Source organism: Bombyx mori, chromosome 15 (assembly GCF_030269925.1).
Source record: "Bombyx mori chromosome 15, ASM3026992v2".
Taxonomy (NCBI): Eukaryota; Metazoa; Arthropoda; class Insecta; order Lepidoptera; family Bombycidae; genus Bombyx; species Bombyx mori.
Window position 1 is genome coordinate 11033266 of NC_085121.1, and position 18276 is coordinate 11051541.

The 18276-nt window shown below is 36.3% G+C and overlaps 2 protein-coding genes across 5 annotated transcripts in view; both read left to right on the forward strand.

Annotated features, from left to right (window-relative positions):
• Nucleotides 1-18276, forward strand: part of LOC101743353 (TAR DNA-binding protein 43) — a 490523-nt gene that overhangs the window by 377768 nt on the left and 94479 nt on the right. The window lies entirely within an intron of this gene.
• On the forward strand, nucleotides 274-12077 carry LOC101744258 (uncharacterized). Of its 4 annotated transcripts, none has more exons than XM_004924605.5 (19): nucleotides 274-379; nucleotides 851-966; nucleotides 1069-1185; nucleotides 1922-2065; nucleotides 2155-2199; nucleotides 2276-2345; nucleotides 2428-2717; nucleotides 2847-3070; nucleotides 3598-3740; nucleotides 4438-4571; nucleotides 5432-5622; nucleotides 6691-6795; nucleotides 7625-7770; nucleotides 7843-7947; nucleotides 8780-8956; nucleotides 9351-9543; nucleotides 10815-10986; nucleotides 11599-11739; nucleotides 11827-12077. In XM_004924605.5, exons 1-19 carry the CDS (start codon nucleotides 370-372, stop codon nucleotides 11884-11886), a joined length of 2583 nt encoding a protein of 860 aa, XP_004924662.1. In that variant the 5' UTR covers nucleotides 274-369; the 3' UTR covers nucleotides 11887-12077. The 4 variants fall into 4 exon arrangements, with proteins under 4 accessions (XP_004924662.1, XP_037871667.1, XP_037871668.1 ...); XM_038015739.2 differs by having other exon boundaries at nucleotides 7864-7947; XM_038015740.2 differs by lacking the exon at nucleotides 8780-8956.

The following is an 18276-nucleotide window of genomic DNA, read 5'->3' on the forward strand; positions in this document are numbered from 1 at the left end:
TTGGGCAACGGCGACTGTTTACCGTTTGGTCCGCAAGATCGGGTACTTATGTAAAGTACCTATGTAAACTGTATGTAGTTACCGGCGGCCACGAAAAGAGGGTTAAGTTAGCAACATCCGTTACGCTCTATTACGTAAAAGATCTTTTTATTTTTATATTTTGTCGATATTTTCGCTTTATAATAATTTGAAAAAATTACACAAATTACCCATAAAGCCACCAAAAAAGCTATAAAATTGATAACTCTTTTCGGGTTCACTTTGATATGTCTGGTCAGTTGTCATTGTATAGATAATACACTACTTGATGGAGTCATTGAATGGTAAAATTTCAACCACCGCTACACTGCTAATTACAAGTAGTCTATTATGATTCAAGGTATTTATTGCTTGAAATAATAATACCACACAAATTTTACTCGAAAACACTACAGCAAAACACAAAACAGTGTTAGGAAGCCATTTCCGCTTAAGACAAACTTATGTTAGTGCGGGCTCTGTGGCTTATGAAGGCTTATAAGGCTTATGAAGTGATAATAAATACAAATGATAATGAAAATCATAGTTATTTCTAATGTATTATTTTAATCACCGCAATTTTAATGAAGTGTGAATAAATGTCGAACTGTCTTCGTTCAGCTTTGTTAGTAACCCTATATTTTTTCTTGGATCTGTTGAATTGTCTTTCGCAAAGAATATTAATATTTCTTACGAAACGTTCTTGATCGATTACTTTGAGAACATTAATTAAAACAATTCTCACACTTCCTATATCTATCCAAAATAATAACAGTTCTCCAACCATGATTGTAGTATACATATCTTATTACTTAACTATAATCTATTTCAGAAATGGTTCTATTTTTACTGTTAAATAGTGTGCAGAATTTTTACGTTGATTGCAAGGACGAATGCACTAATGCAGACGTGGAAATAAAGGCTGTATTAATAAACTGTAAGCCAAATGTGAGTGGTGTACATTATGTTTAGCTACTTACTTCATGGAAGTCAAGTGGGATTGACATGACATTAGGGAAGAAAACTTCTTTAATGAAATATATTTTACAGATAGAAAATGTACATTCAGAAAGAACAAAATTTCAATATGATGAACTTTTTAAATACAATGTATTACAAGAATGCGAAAAGAAAATAGGAGTCTCTGTTAAATTACATGATTGCGAAGTAAGTTCTAAGCCGGTGTTGTGCCATGACAAATAGGAATATTTTTTTGAGATTCTCGGTTATTTTGGGATCTCGCTTTATTCAAACTGCTCATGGACACTAAACTATACAGATCAAAGGTGTAAAGTATGAGAAAATATCATACCTTCGAAATCCGTAAGAAATGTTGTTACAGTTACATTCGTAACTGCGACGGCCGCCCGGCCGCCGCGGCGCTATGATTACTCAAGTAATAATAATTTTGAATGTTTTGAACCTATTCGTTGAATTCAAATGTTTTTTTATGGATGAGTGCACTAGCTCATGGTTACGGGAGCGCACAGACATCATAACGTGAATGCCCTACACCATGTCCATGAAACTGAAGCTGTCTCACTCTTCAAACCGGACTGCATCCGCGATTAAAAGACTCGCCGTGCGGGCTTACAATACGATCTACGGTGATAATTTAAAAGATAAGTAGGTACCAATTAATTACTGGTGAGTAATTAGGTGAATTTATAAATTTGGGCTTTTTTATCATGTCGTTTGTTACTAAGTTCGTATTTCCTCAGTAAAATTGGTAGGTACCTACTTGCTTGCAGGATTGAACACCGGCCAAACAAGTATCTATTAAGCCGGGTGTCTTATCCTTCATGCCATTATAAACATTGTAGACATTACATTTCTGGATAGTATTTACCCCCGAGAATTATTCGAGTTTCGTAAAATTATTTTTTAAATTTTAAATTTATAGCCTAATTATTCTGTCGATGAATATGTTCCGGTAGTACAAATTTCGGATTCTTCAAGCGGAACTTATCTACGATTACTCAACCCGTACGTTTTACGTGTTCAACGTGAAGTTCCATTACAAGCTTACAAGTTACGAAAATTGGAGGTGGTTGCTCATTTAAATATGTACAAGTTAATAGAAATAAAAATATTATAAAAATCATTATACTCGTAATTCTCGATGTTCACTTACAGAATGTAACAGTAGTGATGTCACAAAATGTCAACATTAGAGAAGTAGTAAGTTATTTCTTGTATATATATTTTATTCGAACTACTTTTGAAGTAACCGGAATAAACTATAATTTTTTAATAGCATCGTTTGCGAAGATACTCTGAGGTTTTTTCTCCAGTGATAGCGGAAGATTTAAATATCTTGGAATACTGTAAGACTGTTGAACATAAAAATTCAGTCTTAGGCAAATAGAATGTACTTACTGTTAAAACAATGTTCTGTTTTTTTTACAGTAAAGAGAAAAATCGATAACAACATACGCAATAACGCTATAAATGATAATAATATAAAAACAGTACACAAGCGAAGTGGTGAGAGTAACATAGTTGTTGAATTCGAAACTTACGATAATCAAACTAAATATGTACCTTCAGCTAAACTTAAAGAACAAATAATTAGAAAGGACGATGTTTTTGATAAAATTTCACCACGGAATAAATATAGTAGCAATGAAGCAACAAAGAAAATTCGGGAAAAAACAAGTTCTTACAATATACCTTTTAATCTAGGACAAAGTAAAATAGTACGGATGTCTTCTTAGATTATATTTATTTATATTTAATTAATGTAAATTTCATTACAAATAACATTACAACAGTTCAATATTTAGCCAACATAAAGTAAAGCCACATATATAAAACTGAATTTTCAGAATAAATCATCCGGTGAAAGATTTTTTAATCACGAATACTTATTGGATGACGATCATTTTCATCTTAAAGATTATCTAAATAATATTAATGTTCATGATTTTACACTATACGCAATCGGAAATCCTGAAATATGGAAAAAAGTAAATTTGCAGCTATTCGAGAAAAGGAATACGCCCGAAGGAAAACCTGTATGGAATGACATTACCAAAGGCCATCATGTCAGGTTAGTGTAGCCCTTGGTTCAGTAAACAGGAGTCGACGGTACTCGACAAATGAGGCTGTCAAAAGCATTATGTTTTGACACATAATCTAGCTGTGTATGCTACGGAATCTATTAACGTTATTTTCACGGTTGTAAGACGTCTGGATATCTTGAAAATTGCACACGTACCCAGCACTGATGACAGTAATAGAATAATTTATTACTTCAAGATTTAATCTTATTTTACATATTCAATATATTAAATGATTATTTTGGTTTACCGTTAAAGCTTGTTTTTTTAAATTTTAAATTCCTTAATGTAGGAATGTTCCTTAATGTTCCTATTGATTCAACTGTGAGGTTTTCTATAAATACAGCTTGTGATCTATTTTGTACTCCAATTACAAATATTGAATGACACAATTACATTGTGAATTAATTCCAACCTTTCGACATAACCGTACAGCGGTATCATGAACATTAATCACATTAATTTCTACTAACTGTAGCTTCGAAAATACTCATTAAATTAAATAATTTAATCATAGTCTTAGCTCTGTGACTCCAGAATGGATTGGACAAGATGCCGCGGCTAAATTTAAACCAATAGACTTCATAAACCGAACTGAGTTTACATTTTCAATGGAGAATTTATGTATATTGATTCCCATGCGTATGGAAATTATGAAAGGTATGTAGTTGATTAATTTATAGTGAATAGTAAACATATTCTTCTGAGTCGGTCTCTTCATTGCTGTAGGTCATTTCTAGTTTGAAATGTTGACTACTCGATGCGCTATGCTCTACGAGCGATATGACCGAATTATGTGAGAATATGTTGGAAGCAGATACGGCAGATAGCGCACAACCTTGTGGTAATACCGAGCTCCTTCAGAATGGATAGGTTGGTCCGGCGTGCTGTAATAGTAAACATAAGTAAAAATTAAATATGCCGATTGCTATTAGTGACTCTATTGATTTTGATAACACAAAAAAGTCTCGATCGGAAAGAAACGATTTTCGAAGGGTTTTGATCTATCAAACGGTCTCAGTGGAGTAAGTAATGAGTGATCAAAAGTATTGAGTGATGACATCTGTTCCACAATGCAAACCAGAATCCAGCTTCGTAGTAAAATACAGTTAAATAGCAGTTAAATAATAAATAGTTAATAGCAATTTGCCACACCAGCAGACTAGATTTCAGAACTAGAATTGAGGTTAATTACTAGTGCCCACAGATTCCCGTTACACTTTGTCCCTACTTTTACCGTGTCATGTGTATCCGACCTCTTTTATGTTTCATGATAATTGTTAAAATAAAAATACAATTTATAGAATCGTGATTAAACTAATGATTTATTTAGTATAAGACTAATGATTTATTGTAGGTACTCATAGAACTTATATAATAGTATCGATGGATGACATATTTTATTGGGAAAACAGTGCTCGATTTATGAAACGTGATAATAATTCGTTTCCCTTTCGAAATGCTTCTACTTTATCTTCCACAAAACTGCAGGTGGGTAGTCAACAACACGATGAATTTTCACGGTTAATAATCGATGACACAAAGTAAATTGTATTTGCAATAAGTTTGTAGGCTCACTCTGTGCAGGTAGGTAAGTGCCTTAAATCACAGTCCACAGAGTTTCTCGCAGAATCTTCTCATTGGGTCTCGTTTCCGATCCGGTGATCGGTTCTGCGAAGCACTGCTTTTGCAGTACTAGTGTTAGTAAATTCGTCAGGTTAGAGCCCCGTGAGCTCACCTACTCGCTCGGTGAGCCTAGTATGACCCCTTTAAGATTAGTAGAATAGGTAAAAAAAAAGTGCAAGTTCAGTAAGGTTAAAAACGAAAAAAAAAAAGAATATCGGGGGCAGTCTAATGTCAAGGAGTTTAAAATTCAAGATATTTTTTTTATAAATAATGCAAAGTAACATGATAAACACATTACTTTATTATATGCGCAATGGGCGTGCCGCGTTCATCAGTTGCTCTGAATTATATTTTTGGAGGGGTCGGGTTGACGATCTATTCACGGGGGTATACAACAAGCAGTCTACGTAATATCCGTAACCCCATGATTGATGGGTCAACTGGGGTTGAGTGGGTCAAAACCATCGTGGATATCAGGGAGTGTGGTTTTCTCTCACTCCTGTGCTTAGTGCGAGTTTTTTAACGTTCTCGATAACGTAAAAGTTAACCCAATTTGTATACGGCAAACGGAGGCAAACTTTCCAACTCCATACAAATTTGAGTAGTTTTACGTCAGCGAGAACGTTAAAAAACTCGCACTAAGCATAGTACTCTCTATTTCCCAAGACGCTTTCCGAACACTTTCCACTAGTCGTAACATAATTTCTCATTTTTATTACTATTAGGTACAACCCATGAAGCCAATTCGTAAAGTTTTAATTCGACCTAAAAAAGCTTTAATCGCTATTGATAAAAATCAACTTAACATTGTTACACAAGGACCTAATGAGTACCTGACTTTGCCGTTTCGAAAGTCATATGAAACTGAAATTGACATTGAGGCAAAAGCAGATGAAAACCAAGTAGTACTCGTTGGGTATGTTGTCTTACCGAACATTTTTTGGTGATCTATATGGGCAGATGATAGCCCGGGCCACCCGGTATTAGTAACCTGAAATCATAGATCGACTAACTCAACGGCACTGGGCCGATAGTGGTGGGTTCGACTCCCACAACGTGCAAACATTCGAGTGACGAACAGGCTTGCTTGCTCTCTATCAGGGTGCTCAAGATCTAAATATCGTACCTTTTTTTATTGCTTTGATGGCTGGACGAGCTCACAGCCCACCTGGTGTTAAGTGGTTACTGGAGCCCATAGACATTTACAACGTAAATGCGCCACCCACCTTGAGATATAAGTTCTAAGATCTCAGTATAGTTACAACGGCTGCCCTACCCTTCAAACCGAAACGCATTACTGCTTCACTGCAGAAATAGGCAGGGCGGTGGTACCTAACTGTGCGGACTCACAAGAGGTTCTACCACCAGTAATTACGCAAATTATAATTATGCAGGTTTGATTTTTATTACACGATATTATTCCTTCACCGTGGAAGTCAATCATGAACATTTGTTGAATACGTATTTCATTAGAAAAATTGGTAGCCGCCTGAGATTCGAACACCAATTCATCGCTCAACACGAATGCACCGGACGTCTTATCCTTTAGGCCACGACGACTTCAGCTACCGTAAATACCGTACTAGTAAATCTAAGTCTTAATAGCATTATACAACGGGTGCCCCACTATGCGAACCGAAAACTATGACTATGGGCAGTGTGGTGACACATACCTCTGCTGCTTCAAGACGTCTGTCGTCTACTGCTGAACATGTGACTATGACTTTTTTACTATTATTATAAAATCTGATGTTAAGCGGGAGCTGAAAATTCTATAAACTACGACTTGAATGCAGCTATTCACTTTGTAAGCCAAAATCCAAGTTATTTTAGTAAGACGGCCGTCACACGCGTTAAAGTAGACTACATGACTAGAAATAAAATAAGAAATGGGAGTGATGCATACACCCTTTACTCTGTGTTTGTGGACACTTACATATACCGTAGGAATATTCAATATTAAAGTAGTTTACTTTATTTAAAGGCAATTTGGACGAATCACCGCAGCAATCTCGGACGCTTCCGGAATCGTTCGACCGACATTATTTTTTCAGATTACAAACACAGGTCTTACTTCATCGAAATTTAGGTTGGTGTTTCTGTTTTTACATAATAATTTAGGAGGGCTGTTACCTCACGGTCCATTTGTTGTTAAGCTGTTAAATGACCGATCCGTCGTACAGTGGTTTAACGCCCCTAACTGGATCACTTCATCGGTTACGTTGCTCTTTTCCTAAATATTTAGTATAAATTTATACATTTAAATGTATGTATGTATGTATATTAGTCTCTGGTTCCCATAGTACAGGGAGTCCTAGTTTGGGGCTAGATTACCGTGTGTGTGTTTTCCCTAGTTATTATTATTAACTGAGACAATAGATATTACAACGAGAATGCCACCTTTACTTTGACATTAGATCAAAGTATTACAATTTTTTTAATTAATTTAATATTTCAAGTGCACACGGCTCACCTGATTGTAGGTGGTCACTGATGCTCATGGTCAACAGTAGTGCAAGGGGCATAGTTGAACCGTTGCCTAACGCTTTAGACTCTTTTCAAATCTCGTCTGAGTAAGATCAGCGGCTGGTAAAATTATGAATTTTAAAATAACGAATTTGCTATTATTCAAACCTCAACGCTAATAGACTCATGTCAGGAAGGTTGTATATTGACTTGTAAGACCTATATATCATAATTCCATTATTCTTGTTTATTATCCAACACATTATTGTCCTAACTAATTATTCTCGTAATTTCTATCTATTGGTGTTAGAGCATATAGCTCGTACGAGTTAGTATACAGCCTTCCTGACATGAATCTATTATCTAAATGAAGCTCCACATTCCCATCTTCATATTTAACATATAAACTGTCAAATTACATTACTATTTTCATATAAATTGATAAATTTTAGAGTGGTACTTCGCGAGTGCGACACACAACTGTTTGATATAAAAAACCTGACACAACCCGATTCAATTTTAATACCACCCAGATTAACAAGGCTTATGAAACTAGAACTTCCTGATTTGCAAGACGTCGATAGGTCCACTTGTTCAGGTAAGAAATTTAATATTTTGATAAATTTCTTGTTGAAATCAACAAAAACGTCAGATGGTTTTACCATTTTAGTGGATTTGGTTAATCATGAAGATATCCCAATCGCTGCTAGACGTGTCGTAATCAAGAGAGGGGATCGTTGCTTCTGCATTTGGTTTTGTGAGTGTGTTTGCTTGGGTAAGGTTTCCTCATAAATTATTTTTTTCGAGATTTACGTCAAGTTTTTTTTAAAATTAAGTAGGCTAATTAGTGCTTTATTATTAAGCTTAACTATGCTATTAATGTTCCTATTCAGAGTATAGAGGAACCGAATCGAACGCAAGTTTTAAAAATTATTCCAGACCTTTAATCGCTTTAAAATTACAATCAAAATTTTCTGTATTGTAATTATTTTAACACGATTAAAAGTTGGTTATCTCGAACGAACGCTGACGGTTGTCTGGATCCTTTGAGTTTAATATAGGATTCAAGTACCTACCTATATTTACTGAAATGACAAGGATTTATGAACATTTTAGTAAATGGACATTGTTTTTCTTCACCTTCCGCTTTTAGTTTGAGCTGGCTTTGGGAACGGTCGTTTAGCAGCTTGTAGGTATATACAATATGTGTCTATAAGTTTGCCAAGTTAAGTTTCACAGATTGGCGAGATTCGCGGAGAACTCGGACTCTTCATAGAGCTAATTTATTTAGTTAATGAAAGGGATTGATTTATTGTTTAGTTAATTCTGAGCAAAACTCCGGTATTATGCTTGCCAAAAAATATATATTTCATAATATGAATTATTGAATTTAAAATAATCAGAAAAATTAAAAACATTATGTCTTAAGTACCTAGTACAATTTAAATTCCGATCTCTTACAACCTTACATGATGGGCACTAAGTGCAAAGCCACGAGCACTGTGTTATCGTATTTAAATATAATAAAAAATGAGATGTTTGTCTTCATGAATCTAATATGTTTGCGAATAATAATAAAGAAATAACTTTATTTCCATGTAATGCAGCTGATGATGCAAAATTAAACTGTAAAAAGATGCGAGAACCACGACAAGCGGCTGCAGGCTTGTCAAGAAAAGATATAGCGTTATCTCGAAGACCTCGTTCTTTCTGCTATAACGACAATGAAGCTGTTAATTTCATAGTTACATTTCTTGGTGTTTTAATAACACTTCTCTTGCTGGGTTCGTGTCTTGAGCATTTCATGTTCATAGAATTTTTTATTCCGTACTAGCTGACCCGGCAGACTTCGTAGTGCCTCAATCGATAAATAAAAGACCTAAACTTGTATAGGATAAACTTAAAACAAACAAAAGGAATCCGTCCTACGGGGGACACATCAAAGGAAAAACAAAATTGTTATTTTTATTTAATTCTTAGCATTTTCATATTTATCTACCTTTTAAACTTTCTCTGGACTTCCACAAATAATTCAAAACCAAAATTAGCCAAATCGGTCTAGCCGTTCTCGAGTTTTAGCGAGACTAACGAACAGCAATTCATTTTTATATATATATAGAATATTTTTTATCTGGTTTTAATACAGTAAATTGTTTTCAATCTAATGTTAATTCACAGGACTGGCCAAAGGTTTTCTGGGTTTATTTTTTCCATGTATTAGAAGTTGGGGCTTAGACAGAATTTTGAAAAGTCCACGCCGCTTAAAACATTACTATGAGACTTCTCTTCGTTCTCGTTATGTCCAGTATGACGCTGACGGCTGGCCAATTCATCCGGACACAAAAAAGAGAACAGTTTATGCTGAAAGTCGGTAATTATTAAATAATAATTCAGTAAATACCTGAACAAAAATATATGCTCCGCTGTGACTATCGCTAATTGCATGAAAAAATATGCCGAAATTCAACTAATTCGGATGAAAGACTCAGGAACGCATATACAAAGCATAGAGCAAATATACAAAAAAAATCCCTTATACACTCAGGGCTGAAATTCCCAAAAACTCTTCCTTAGTAGACTTGAAACGTAAAAATTAACCATAGCATATTCAAGTTTTAAATAGTAAATATTCGTTATTCGCCAAGTTTATTTAGATTGAGATTGTTCGCATTAGATTGCGCGTGTAGTCACTGCGATGGAAATTTAAATAGTTTGAATGTATAAGTACCTACATAAGTGAGTAAGACGTCGAACCGGCGCGGTGGCATCGCAACCCTCGATCGTGGCGTGGCCGCGTGGGTACGAATTTCTCAAATTAACATTGATATATTAAAAAACCATATTTTGTTTTTATATATCAATGCAAATTAAATATATTAGGGGCCAGTGCTAACATTAGAATTACATTTAAAAAAAATAGGTTCCGAACAAAAGAGTAGGTACCTACCTAACTACAGATGGTACGATGTATCGTAAGGCCGCATGGGTGTGTTTGACACTACCATTTTTTTTTTATTGTTTAGTTGGGTGGACGACTCACAGCCAACCTTAGCAATAAAAATGCGCCACCCACCTTGAGATATAAGTTCTAAGGTCTCAGTATATTATGTAGTTACGACGGCTGCCCTACCCTTTAAACCGAAACGCATTACTGCTTCACGGTAGAAATAGGCAGGGTGTTGGTACCTAACCGCACGGACTCACAAGAGGTCCTACCACCAGTAATTACGCAAATTATTATTATGCAGGTTTGATTTTTATTACACGATATTATTCCTTCACCGTGGAAGTCAATCATGAACATTTGTTGAATACGTATTTCATTAGAAAAATTGGTACCCGCCTGAGATTCGAACACCAATTCATCGCTCAACACGAATGCACCGGACGTCTTATCCTTTAGGCCACGACGACTTCAGCTACCAGCTTATGTACCAAAATATTGCATTAATTATATTAATTTAAAAGTCACAAACGTCACCTTATATTTCAAGCATGGTTTATGCTTAATATCATAAATCCAAAGGTTTCCCTTGGCCATGGACGTCCCTAAATTAAATAAAAAAAGTAGAAGAAAATTATCACAATGAGGCTTAATTTATCTAATTATGTGTAACCAAACGAAATATTTGTTTATTACAGATCTATGGAGTTTACATTGAATCTGATATTTTTCATAACAATTCCTTGCATCGTGGTGTGTGACATTTTAAGACAGATCATACAAAAGTGTATCCCACAGACAGAGGACGATGCCGAACACACTAACCAGAATGACAATAATAATAATAAAAATATAAATCATTACACGCAGGTTATGCTCAATTTTCAATTTCTTAGAATACCATTTTTGTTAACGAAACGCGAATGAGATAAGTATGAGTCCAAATGTTGTTGTCAACTCGAAACATTATTACGTTGAAGCTTAAATTGTATTAAAGTAATAGCTACTAAACTATAACACTCTAGTTTAACATAAGGTATTATTGTAAACTTAAAGAAGGTTTATCTCACTTAAAAAAAACAAAAAGGTACCTAAGTATAGGCATTAGTGGTACGGCTTGTTCCATGTTGGTATACCCCTAATACCCAATTCTGCCGTGAAGCAATAGTTTTGTTCAGTGTGCTTGTCAATTTTGTATGCAGCTGGAACAGGGCCCCTCCAGCTGCATACAAATTTCAGGTAACTTGTACGCTATGGAGAACGTTAAAAAACTCGCACTAAGCATAATGAGTTGAAGGGCAAAGATAGCTGTTTTACAAACAACTTAGTATGAAGATAACTCATGCGATTACATGTGCGATTTCTATGCAACTTACCATTTAAAAAAGTGTTCATTAGCTAATCCACTCATCTAGTGCAATAAAATAAAAGTATTTCAGTTGTGTACAGGTTGTAAATTTTCAAATATATTACCTAAAACAGGCAAGAAATTTTCTTGATGATTGTAAAAACTGTAACGAATGTACCCTAAACGACATGCATCCAGAAGAGTCTGGAGATTCTGAACAAGACGACACTGTTTTTATACTCATGCAATTGCAAAAGAGTAAATCGTCATTACATGTGAGTGTTTAAACAATTAAGCTTAAAAGTAGGTCCGTCCTGTATTCTAGTTATTTTAAAAGTTAACTTAAATATTTTTGTTGACAGAAATATCAAGCGACATCCAAAACCATTGGTTTCAATCACAGTGTCAATGAAGGAATTTAATTGCATTACACACTACAAACTACTGCTGAATTATCACTTTTGAAGTGCAATTTAAAGTTGCACTTCTAAGTGCCAATTTCAGTGTCGAAAGTGCAACTTTTCTATGTATTTTTTCTTGCTTGGAGTTGTTATCCTTAATCAAACATTTTAAAGGCTGTAAAACGAAATAAAAAAATGTGATAAATTAAAAAGTTTTTATGAGGTCACTAAAAATTCTATGAAAACAATACTTTTGAACGTTTATACTGTAGTGAATGATTTCTCCGTGTAATATTTGGAAGCCTTGAAATTCGAAGCATGAATAAGACAGAAACCAAAGATTATTCTATTGAAAATAAACTAACAATAATAGCATAATCTTAGCATTCTTTTTCCTACCTATGCTGGTAGCCTTGAGAGGCTATATCAGCGTTACCCTAGCGTGTAGAGCTCGGAGGTGTTGCTAACACTAGCCCTAGCAAGAGTGGTGCTTCGAAGAATCTACCACCGGATCAGAAACGCGATCCACTGAGAAGACCGGCGAGAAACTCAGTGGGCTGTGTCTATGGGTTAATTTACTCGCCGAGCCCTTCGTCGCAAGCATCGGGTTCGGCGAGGACGGCGACCATGTGCTTGAGGTACCTAAAAGCAGCGTTAATGGCTCGGGAGGATCGGCAATGACGTGTTTAGGGCGACGTCGACGGTTTACCGTTCGGTCCACAGGATGGGGTACGTAATTTCCGGCGGCCACGACAAGAGGGTTTTCGAGTCGTGCCGCCTCTTCTGAGTGGGGCATTGATGCCGACTTTATATACTTACTGATTGGGTCAAGCTCCAGGTCATCATGGAGATCCACATTACTTAAGAATCACGGTGCTTTGACGGCTATCGGATATTTAGTGCAGCGACCAGAAGGGGGTCTTAGCCTCCAAAATGAGAGGTCTTCGGTCCTAGACACGACATCAGTTGTCGACATAAAGGTTTCGGTCTTCAAATTAAGAAGTATTTATTCGGCTTTTATCCTTTTTTTATTTTTAATGTACCTACCTCTATTACAGCTTTGTATGTATTCGCATGTTATTTAAGTTATTAAGTCGTCATGGCTACGCTGGGTGTACTTTCTTTAAGCGATAGGACTATTCTTCTCAGTCATATGCACTCTTGGCAGAGTGGTCGTGGTCATCACTTCGGTTGGTGGTGCGCTTCACCAGACGTCGCCATTCCTCGCGTACCGCGGCCCTTCTTGTGCACTCGTTAACGGGACCGTTTAGAGCTGCCTTTATTTGGTCGGTCCATCGTAACGGTGATCTGCCGCGCGGTCTTGTACCCTCTATCATGCCCTGCACCACAAGGCGCTCAACTGAGTCGTCACCTCGCCGCGACACATGCCCGAAGAAAGTGAGAATGCGACCCTGAACGTTGGAGGATAGTCGCTGCTTGATGCCGAGTTCCTGTACAATTGATTGATTCGTTCTGAACTCTGTCCACGATATTTGCAACATTCTTCTCCAGCACTACATTTCGAGAGCATCTATCCTCTTTTTCTCACTTTCTCTCAATGTCCAGGTCTCAGCAGCATAAAGAAAAATGGGGAAGACCAGCGCTCTTACAAGTCTGATTTTAGTGGCTTTAGTGATATTTCGATTCCCCCATATTTTCTTCAGCCTGTCCATGGCTGACCTTGAAACAGCCATACGCCGCTTGACTTCATCAACGCACCCGCCAGTGTTCGATATCAGTGCACCTAAGTAAATGTATGACTGTACGACATCGCAGTTCGCAATTTTTGTGACCTCTGGCGAGTTATTATTAGCACGGTCGACAATCATGACACTTGTTTTGTTGCGGTTAATTTTAAGTCCGAAATCAAGACTAACGCGTTCCACTCTACCGAGTAGCTCTTCCATCTGGCTAACACCTGACGCGACTAAAGTGATGTCGTCTGCATAACGAAGATTTGAAATCTTCCGACTTCCGATAGTCATTCCATCCGACCAGTTTTCGAGGGCGATTCTCATTATAAGCTCCGTATATATATTGGATAGGACTATATCGGCCTTCAAATCTAATGAAATACGTACTTGATAGATGTTCACGAATTACTTCCGCGATGAGGGAAGCTATTTCGGAAGTTGTTCCACGATAATTACATCAATACATACTTAGTCTGGCCATAAATACTGTTACAATTAAAAATAAACAAAATATTACATTTGAATTAGGAATCTGTCATTTTTATATGATTGCTCATTGAGTTTTCTCATTTTGGCGCCAATACATTGTACAATATTTTGCGATATTAAAATGGAGTGGGGTGATAAAGAGAACCGAATCGCTGTGATTGCATTACACAAAGTAGGTATGGAGACAAATGCAATTTTTAAAACTCTCCATACGCTTGGTATTAGTAAAATGTTTGTGTACCGGGCTAATAATAGGTGCAATGAGACCTCCTCTGTTTGTGACAGAAAAAGATCTGGCCGTCCACGTAGTGTTCGTACGAAAAAGGTGGTCAAAGCAGTAAGGGAAAGAATTCGAAGAAATCCTGTCCGAAAGCAAAAGATTTTATCTCGGGAGATGAAGATAGCACCTAGAACCATGTCGCGTATTTTAAAAGATGACTTAGGATTTTCAGCCTATAAGAGACGTACTGGTCATTTCTTAACTGATAATTTAAAAGAGAATAGGGTGGTAAAATCGAAACAACTACTGAAGCGGTACGCAAAGGGAGGTCATAGAAAATTGTTGTTTACGGATGAGAAAATTTTTACAATTGTGCAACATTTTAACAAACAAACTGACCGTATTTATGCTCAAAGCTCTAAGGAAGCTTCCCAATTAGTCGACAGAGTGCAACGTGGGCACTATCCGATTTCAGTGAGGGTTTGGTGGGGTATTAGCTATGAAGGAGTGGCTGAGCCATACTTTTGTAAAAAAGGTATCAAAACATCGGCACAAGTGTATCAAGATACCATTCTTGAGAAGGTAGTGAAGCCCCTTAACAACACCATGTTCAATAATCAAGAATGGTCCTTCCAGGAAGACTTGGCGCCAGGTCATAAAGCTCGGTCTACGCAGTCTTGGTTGGAAATGAACGTTTCGGACTTCATCAGAGCTGAAGAATGGCCGTCGTCTAGTCCCGATCTTAATCCGCTGGATTATGATTTATGGTCAATTTTAGAGAATTTTAGAAAAAAATTCCCATGGAAAGAGCGCGTGCTTCTATTGATAACTGGCCTCAACGTTTAAAGGACTGTATTGCAGCCAATGGAGACCACTTCGAATAAGCTTTTTATACTTTAAATTGTTTTATATTTATGTATTAAACTAACACACTGTAAAAGTAATAAATGTTATTTGCAATAGATTTTTTTTTATTTTTAATTGTAACAGTATTTATGGCCAGACTAAGTATATATAAAAATGAATTGCTGTTCGTTAGTCTCGCTAAAACTCGAGAACGGCTGGACCGTTTTGGCTAATTTTGGTCCTGAATTATTTGTTGAAGTCCAGAGAATGTTTAAAAGGTAGATAAATATGAAAACGCTCGGAATTAAATAAAAATAACAATTTTGTTGTTCCCTTGATATGTCCCCCGTTGGACTGTATTGGAGTTTGAATATGAAAATAATGGCCGGCAACACTTGACACATTAACATTACAGATTTCGAATATTGGAATTATTTTAAATGTTTAAAACAAATAATTGGAAAAAGCGCGGGAAACTTCGTTTATGGTAGACGTATTTTTCACGGTGGTGAAAATTTAATTTAATTTTATAGTTAAAACGCGGAGGATAAGCTGGTAGTGTAAGTTTTAGTAATATATTTAATCTTTGTATCATATTTGTGTATAGTGTCATCGTATAGTTGGTAAGTTTTTATAATTTTTGTAAATATTGTATGAACGAGCCCCCCGATCTCGATCGGGGGGATGATGGCTATGTTGGCCTGAATCTCCCCGTGGGATCATATGTAACTGTTGTTTCACAAGATGAATTTGATAAAATGGATACGGATTGTTCGTTATCATCTCAGACAGGTGAAGGAAGTCGTAAACGAACACGTTATCTACGCCTTTGTCGGCAGTGTACGAAAAGGAGAAATAAGAAAGGTGGTTCTAGCGGTGATTACTGTCAGTGCGAAAGTTTATGCAATATGGAAGATGAGTCAATTTTAATAAAAAAGATTACTTCTAAAAGTTCTAAACCTATATCTCAATCGACGTCATCTTCACACTCGCAAAATAATAATAATTCACATAAAACGTCCTCTCAACCATCAACATCTTATACGGAAAATTCAAATATCTCTCAAGACTCTAACGCGGGAAATTCAAATATCTCTCAAGACTCTAACGCGGGAAATTCAAATAACACGAAAACTACAGTAACCAATACAGACTCCCGTTGGATCGGCCGGACTGAATATGTTCTTACTGATGTTTCCCCTTATTTGATACACGTTCAACGTATACAAAGTTCACCTGATGACGGGACCGTTCTCCATCCTATAACTTTTGGCAATTTTTTAAAGCAGAACAAATTTGAAAATATTATTCCCGGTAGTGTAAAACGTATAGGAAGAAATAGGTGCGTAGTTGGCTTTTCCGATTACAAAGACGCCAATAACTTTCTTAACTGCAATCTTTTGGAAACGAAAAAGTTAAAAGCCTTCATTCCGACTTTCAACGTAACAAGGATGGGGCTAGTTCGTGGGGTCCCTGTAGATTGGAGTGTAGAGGAAGTTCAACGAAATGTATCCGTTCCTTTAGGCTGCGGCAAAATACTTAAAATAAGACGTTTGAATCGCAAGGTGAAAATTAATGACTCGGTTTCTTGGAAACCCTCTGAATCCGTTGTAATAACGTTTGATGGGCAAGTTTTACCAAAACGGATTTTTATGTGCTATAATGCTCTTCCAGTAGAGATATATATTTTTCCTACAATACAATGCTATAAATGCTGTCGTTATGGTCATACCAAAGTACAATGTCGTTCTAAGACTCCAATATGTTATAACTGTGGAGGTCAACATGCAGGTGTCTCATGTGACAGGTCAGATGAAGATCCTCTATTCTGCGTAATGTGTAAAGTTGAAGGGTCTCATTCAGCGATAGACAAGTCATGTCCAGAGTTTGTGAGACAGACAGAAATCAAACTTAAAATGGCTCAGAGCTGCATGTCTTACGCAGAAGCTAGTAAATGTTTTCCTTCTGTTAAGCCTTCATACGCAAATGCACTAAGTTCAACAATTCCAGAAGTACCGAAACCTGCATATGTTCCCACACCGATGTCTGCATCTCATAACAATTTTACTAATTCATCATATAAAAAGATAGTATTTTTAAAACCTCGGTCTCCTCCTAAGCATCAATATGGTTATGATCGTGTTGCTCATAAAAATTTATTAAAAGATTTCCAGGTTTCAGAGCCTAAAAATGGCTGTGCTCTGGTAGATAAAAGTAAAGAGGAAGAAAAGTCTGATGTCTTAGAAATGATACTAGCTTTATTAAGTACTTTAATAAACTCAAACTTACTAAAACCGTCCCACGTTGCCTCTATTATTGAAAAAATAAAATCAATTAATGTTAATAAAAATAATGGATTGCAAAATAATTCAATGGAATTGTAGGAGTATTGTTCCAAAGAAACATGATTTAATATATTTGTTAAATAAACATTCTCCTGTTGTTGTCGCATTATCCGAGACGTGGTTAAAGCCAGGATACCTATTTAAGGTCCCTGGATATACCTGCTTACGTGATGATAGAAACGATGGCTATGGTGGTGTAGCATTACTCGTCAGGAACTCAATTGATTTTTCTAGAATATCATTTTCTTCATTAATTTCTAATGATGCGATTAATATTGTCCGCATCAAAATTGATAATATTTCTATAGTTTCCATTTATCTCGCTCGTTCCTCTTTTATTATTCTCAATAGCATTAATAATTTACTCTCTTCACTTAGTGATCCATTCCTACTATTAGGTGACTTTAACTGTCATCACCAAATGTTTGGTTGTGGCACCACTGACACCAATGGTGTACATTTAGTAGAAATATTAGATTTACAAAACTTGTGTTTACTTAATACTGGCTCACCAACCAGACGCACAAAGCCTAATGAGAAGCCTAGTGCAGTTGACTTATCAATTTGTACCCCAGATCTTGCTTCTTCTCATTCTTGGTACACCTCATCATCTACTTTTGGCAGTGATCATTTCCCGATTATCATATCCTCTCCTATTAGACGCCCTCCTTATCAAAAACGAGAACCTCGTGTGAAATATAAATTAAATAATGCTGATTGGTCTGCATTTAAGAACCTTGTCGAATCTAAAATAAAAGATTTGCCTGAATTAGTTAGCGGTGGTGAGACCAATTCTTCTAGAGCTCTGGCTACATGT

What these genes read in the sequence shown, in the direction of transcription:
- LOC101744258 (XM_004924605.5), top strand. An exon ending in AACCAAGTAGTACTCGTTGG is followed by an intron (nt 5,623 to 6,690) that starts GTATGTTGTCTT and finishes CTTTATTTAAAG; the next exon opens with GCAATTTGGACGAATCACCG. An exon ending in AATAACACTTCTCTTGCTGG is followed by an intron (nt 8,957 to 9,350) that starts GTTCGTGTCTTG and finishes GTTAATTCACAG; the next exon opens with GACTGGCCAAAGGTTTTCTG.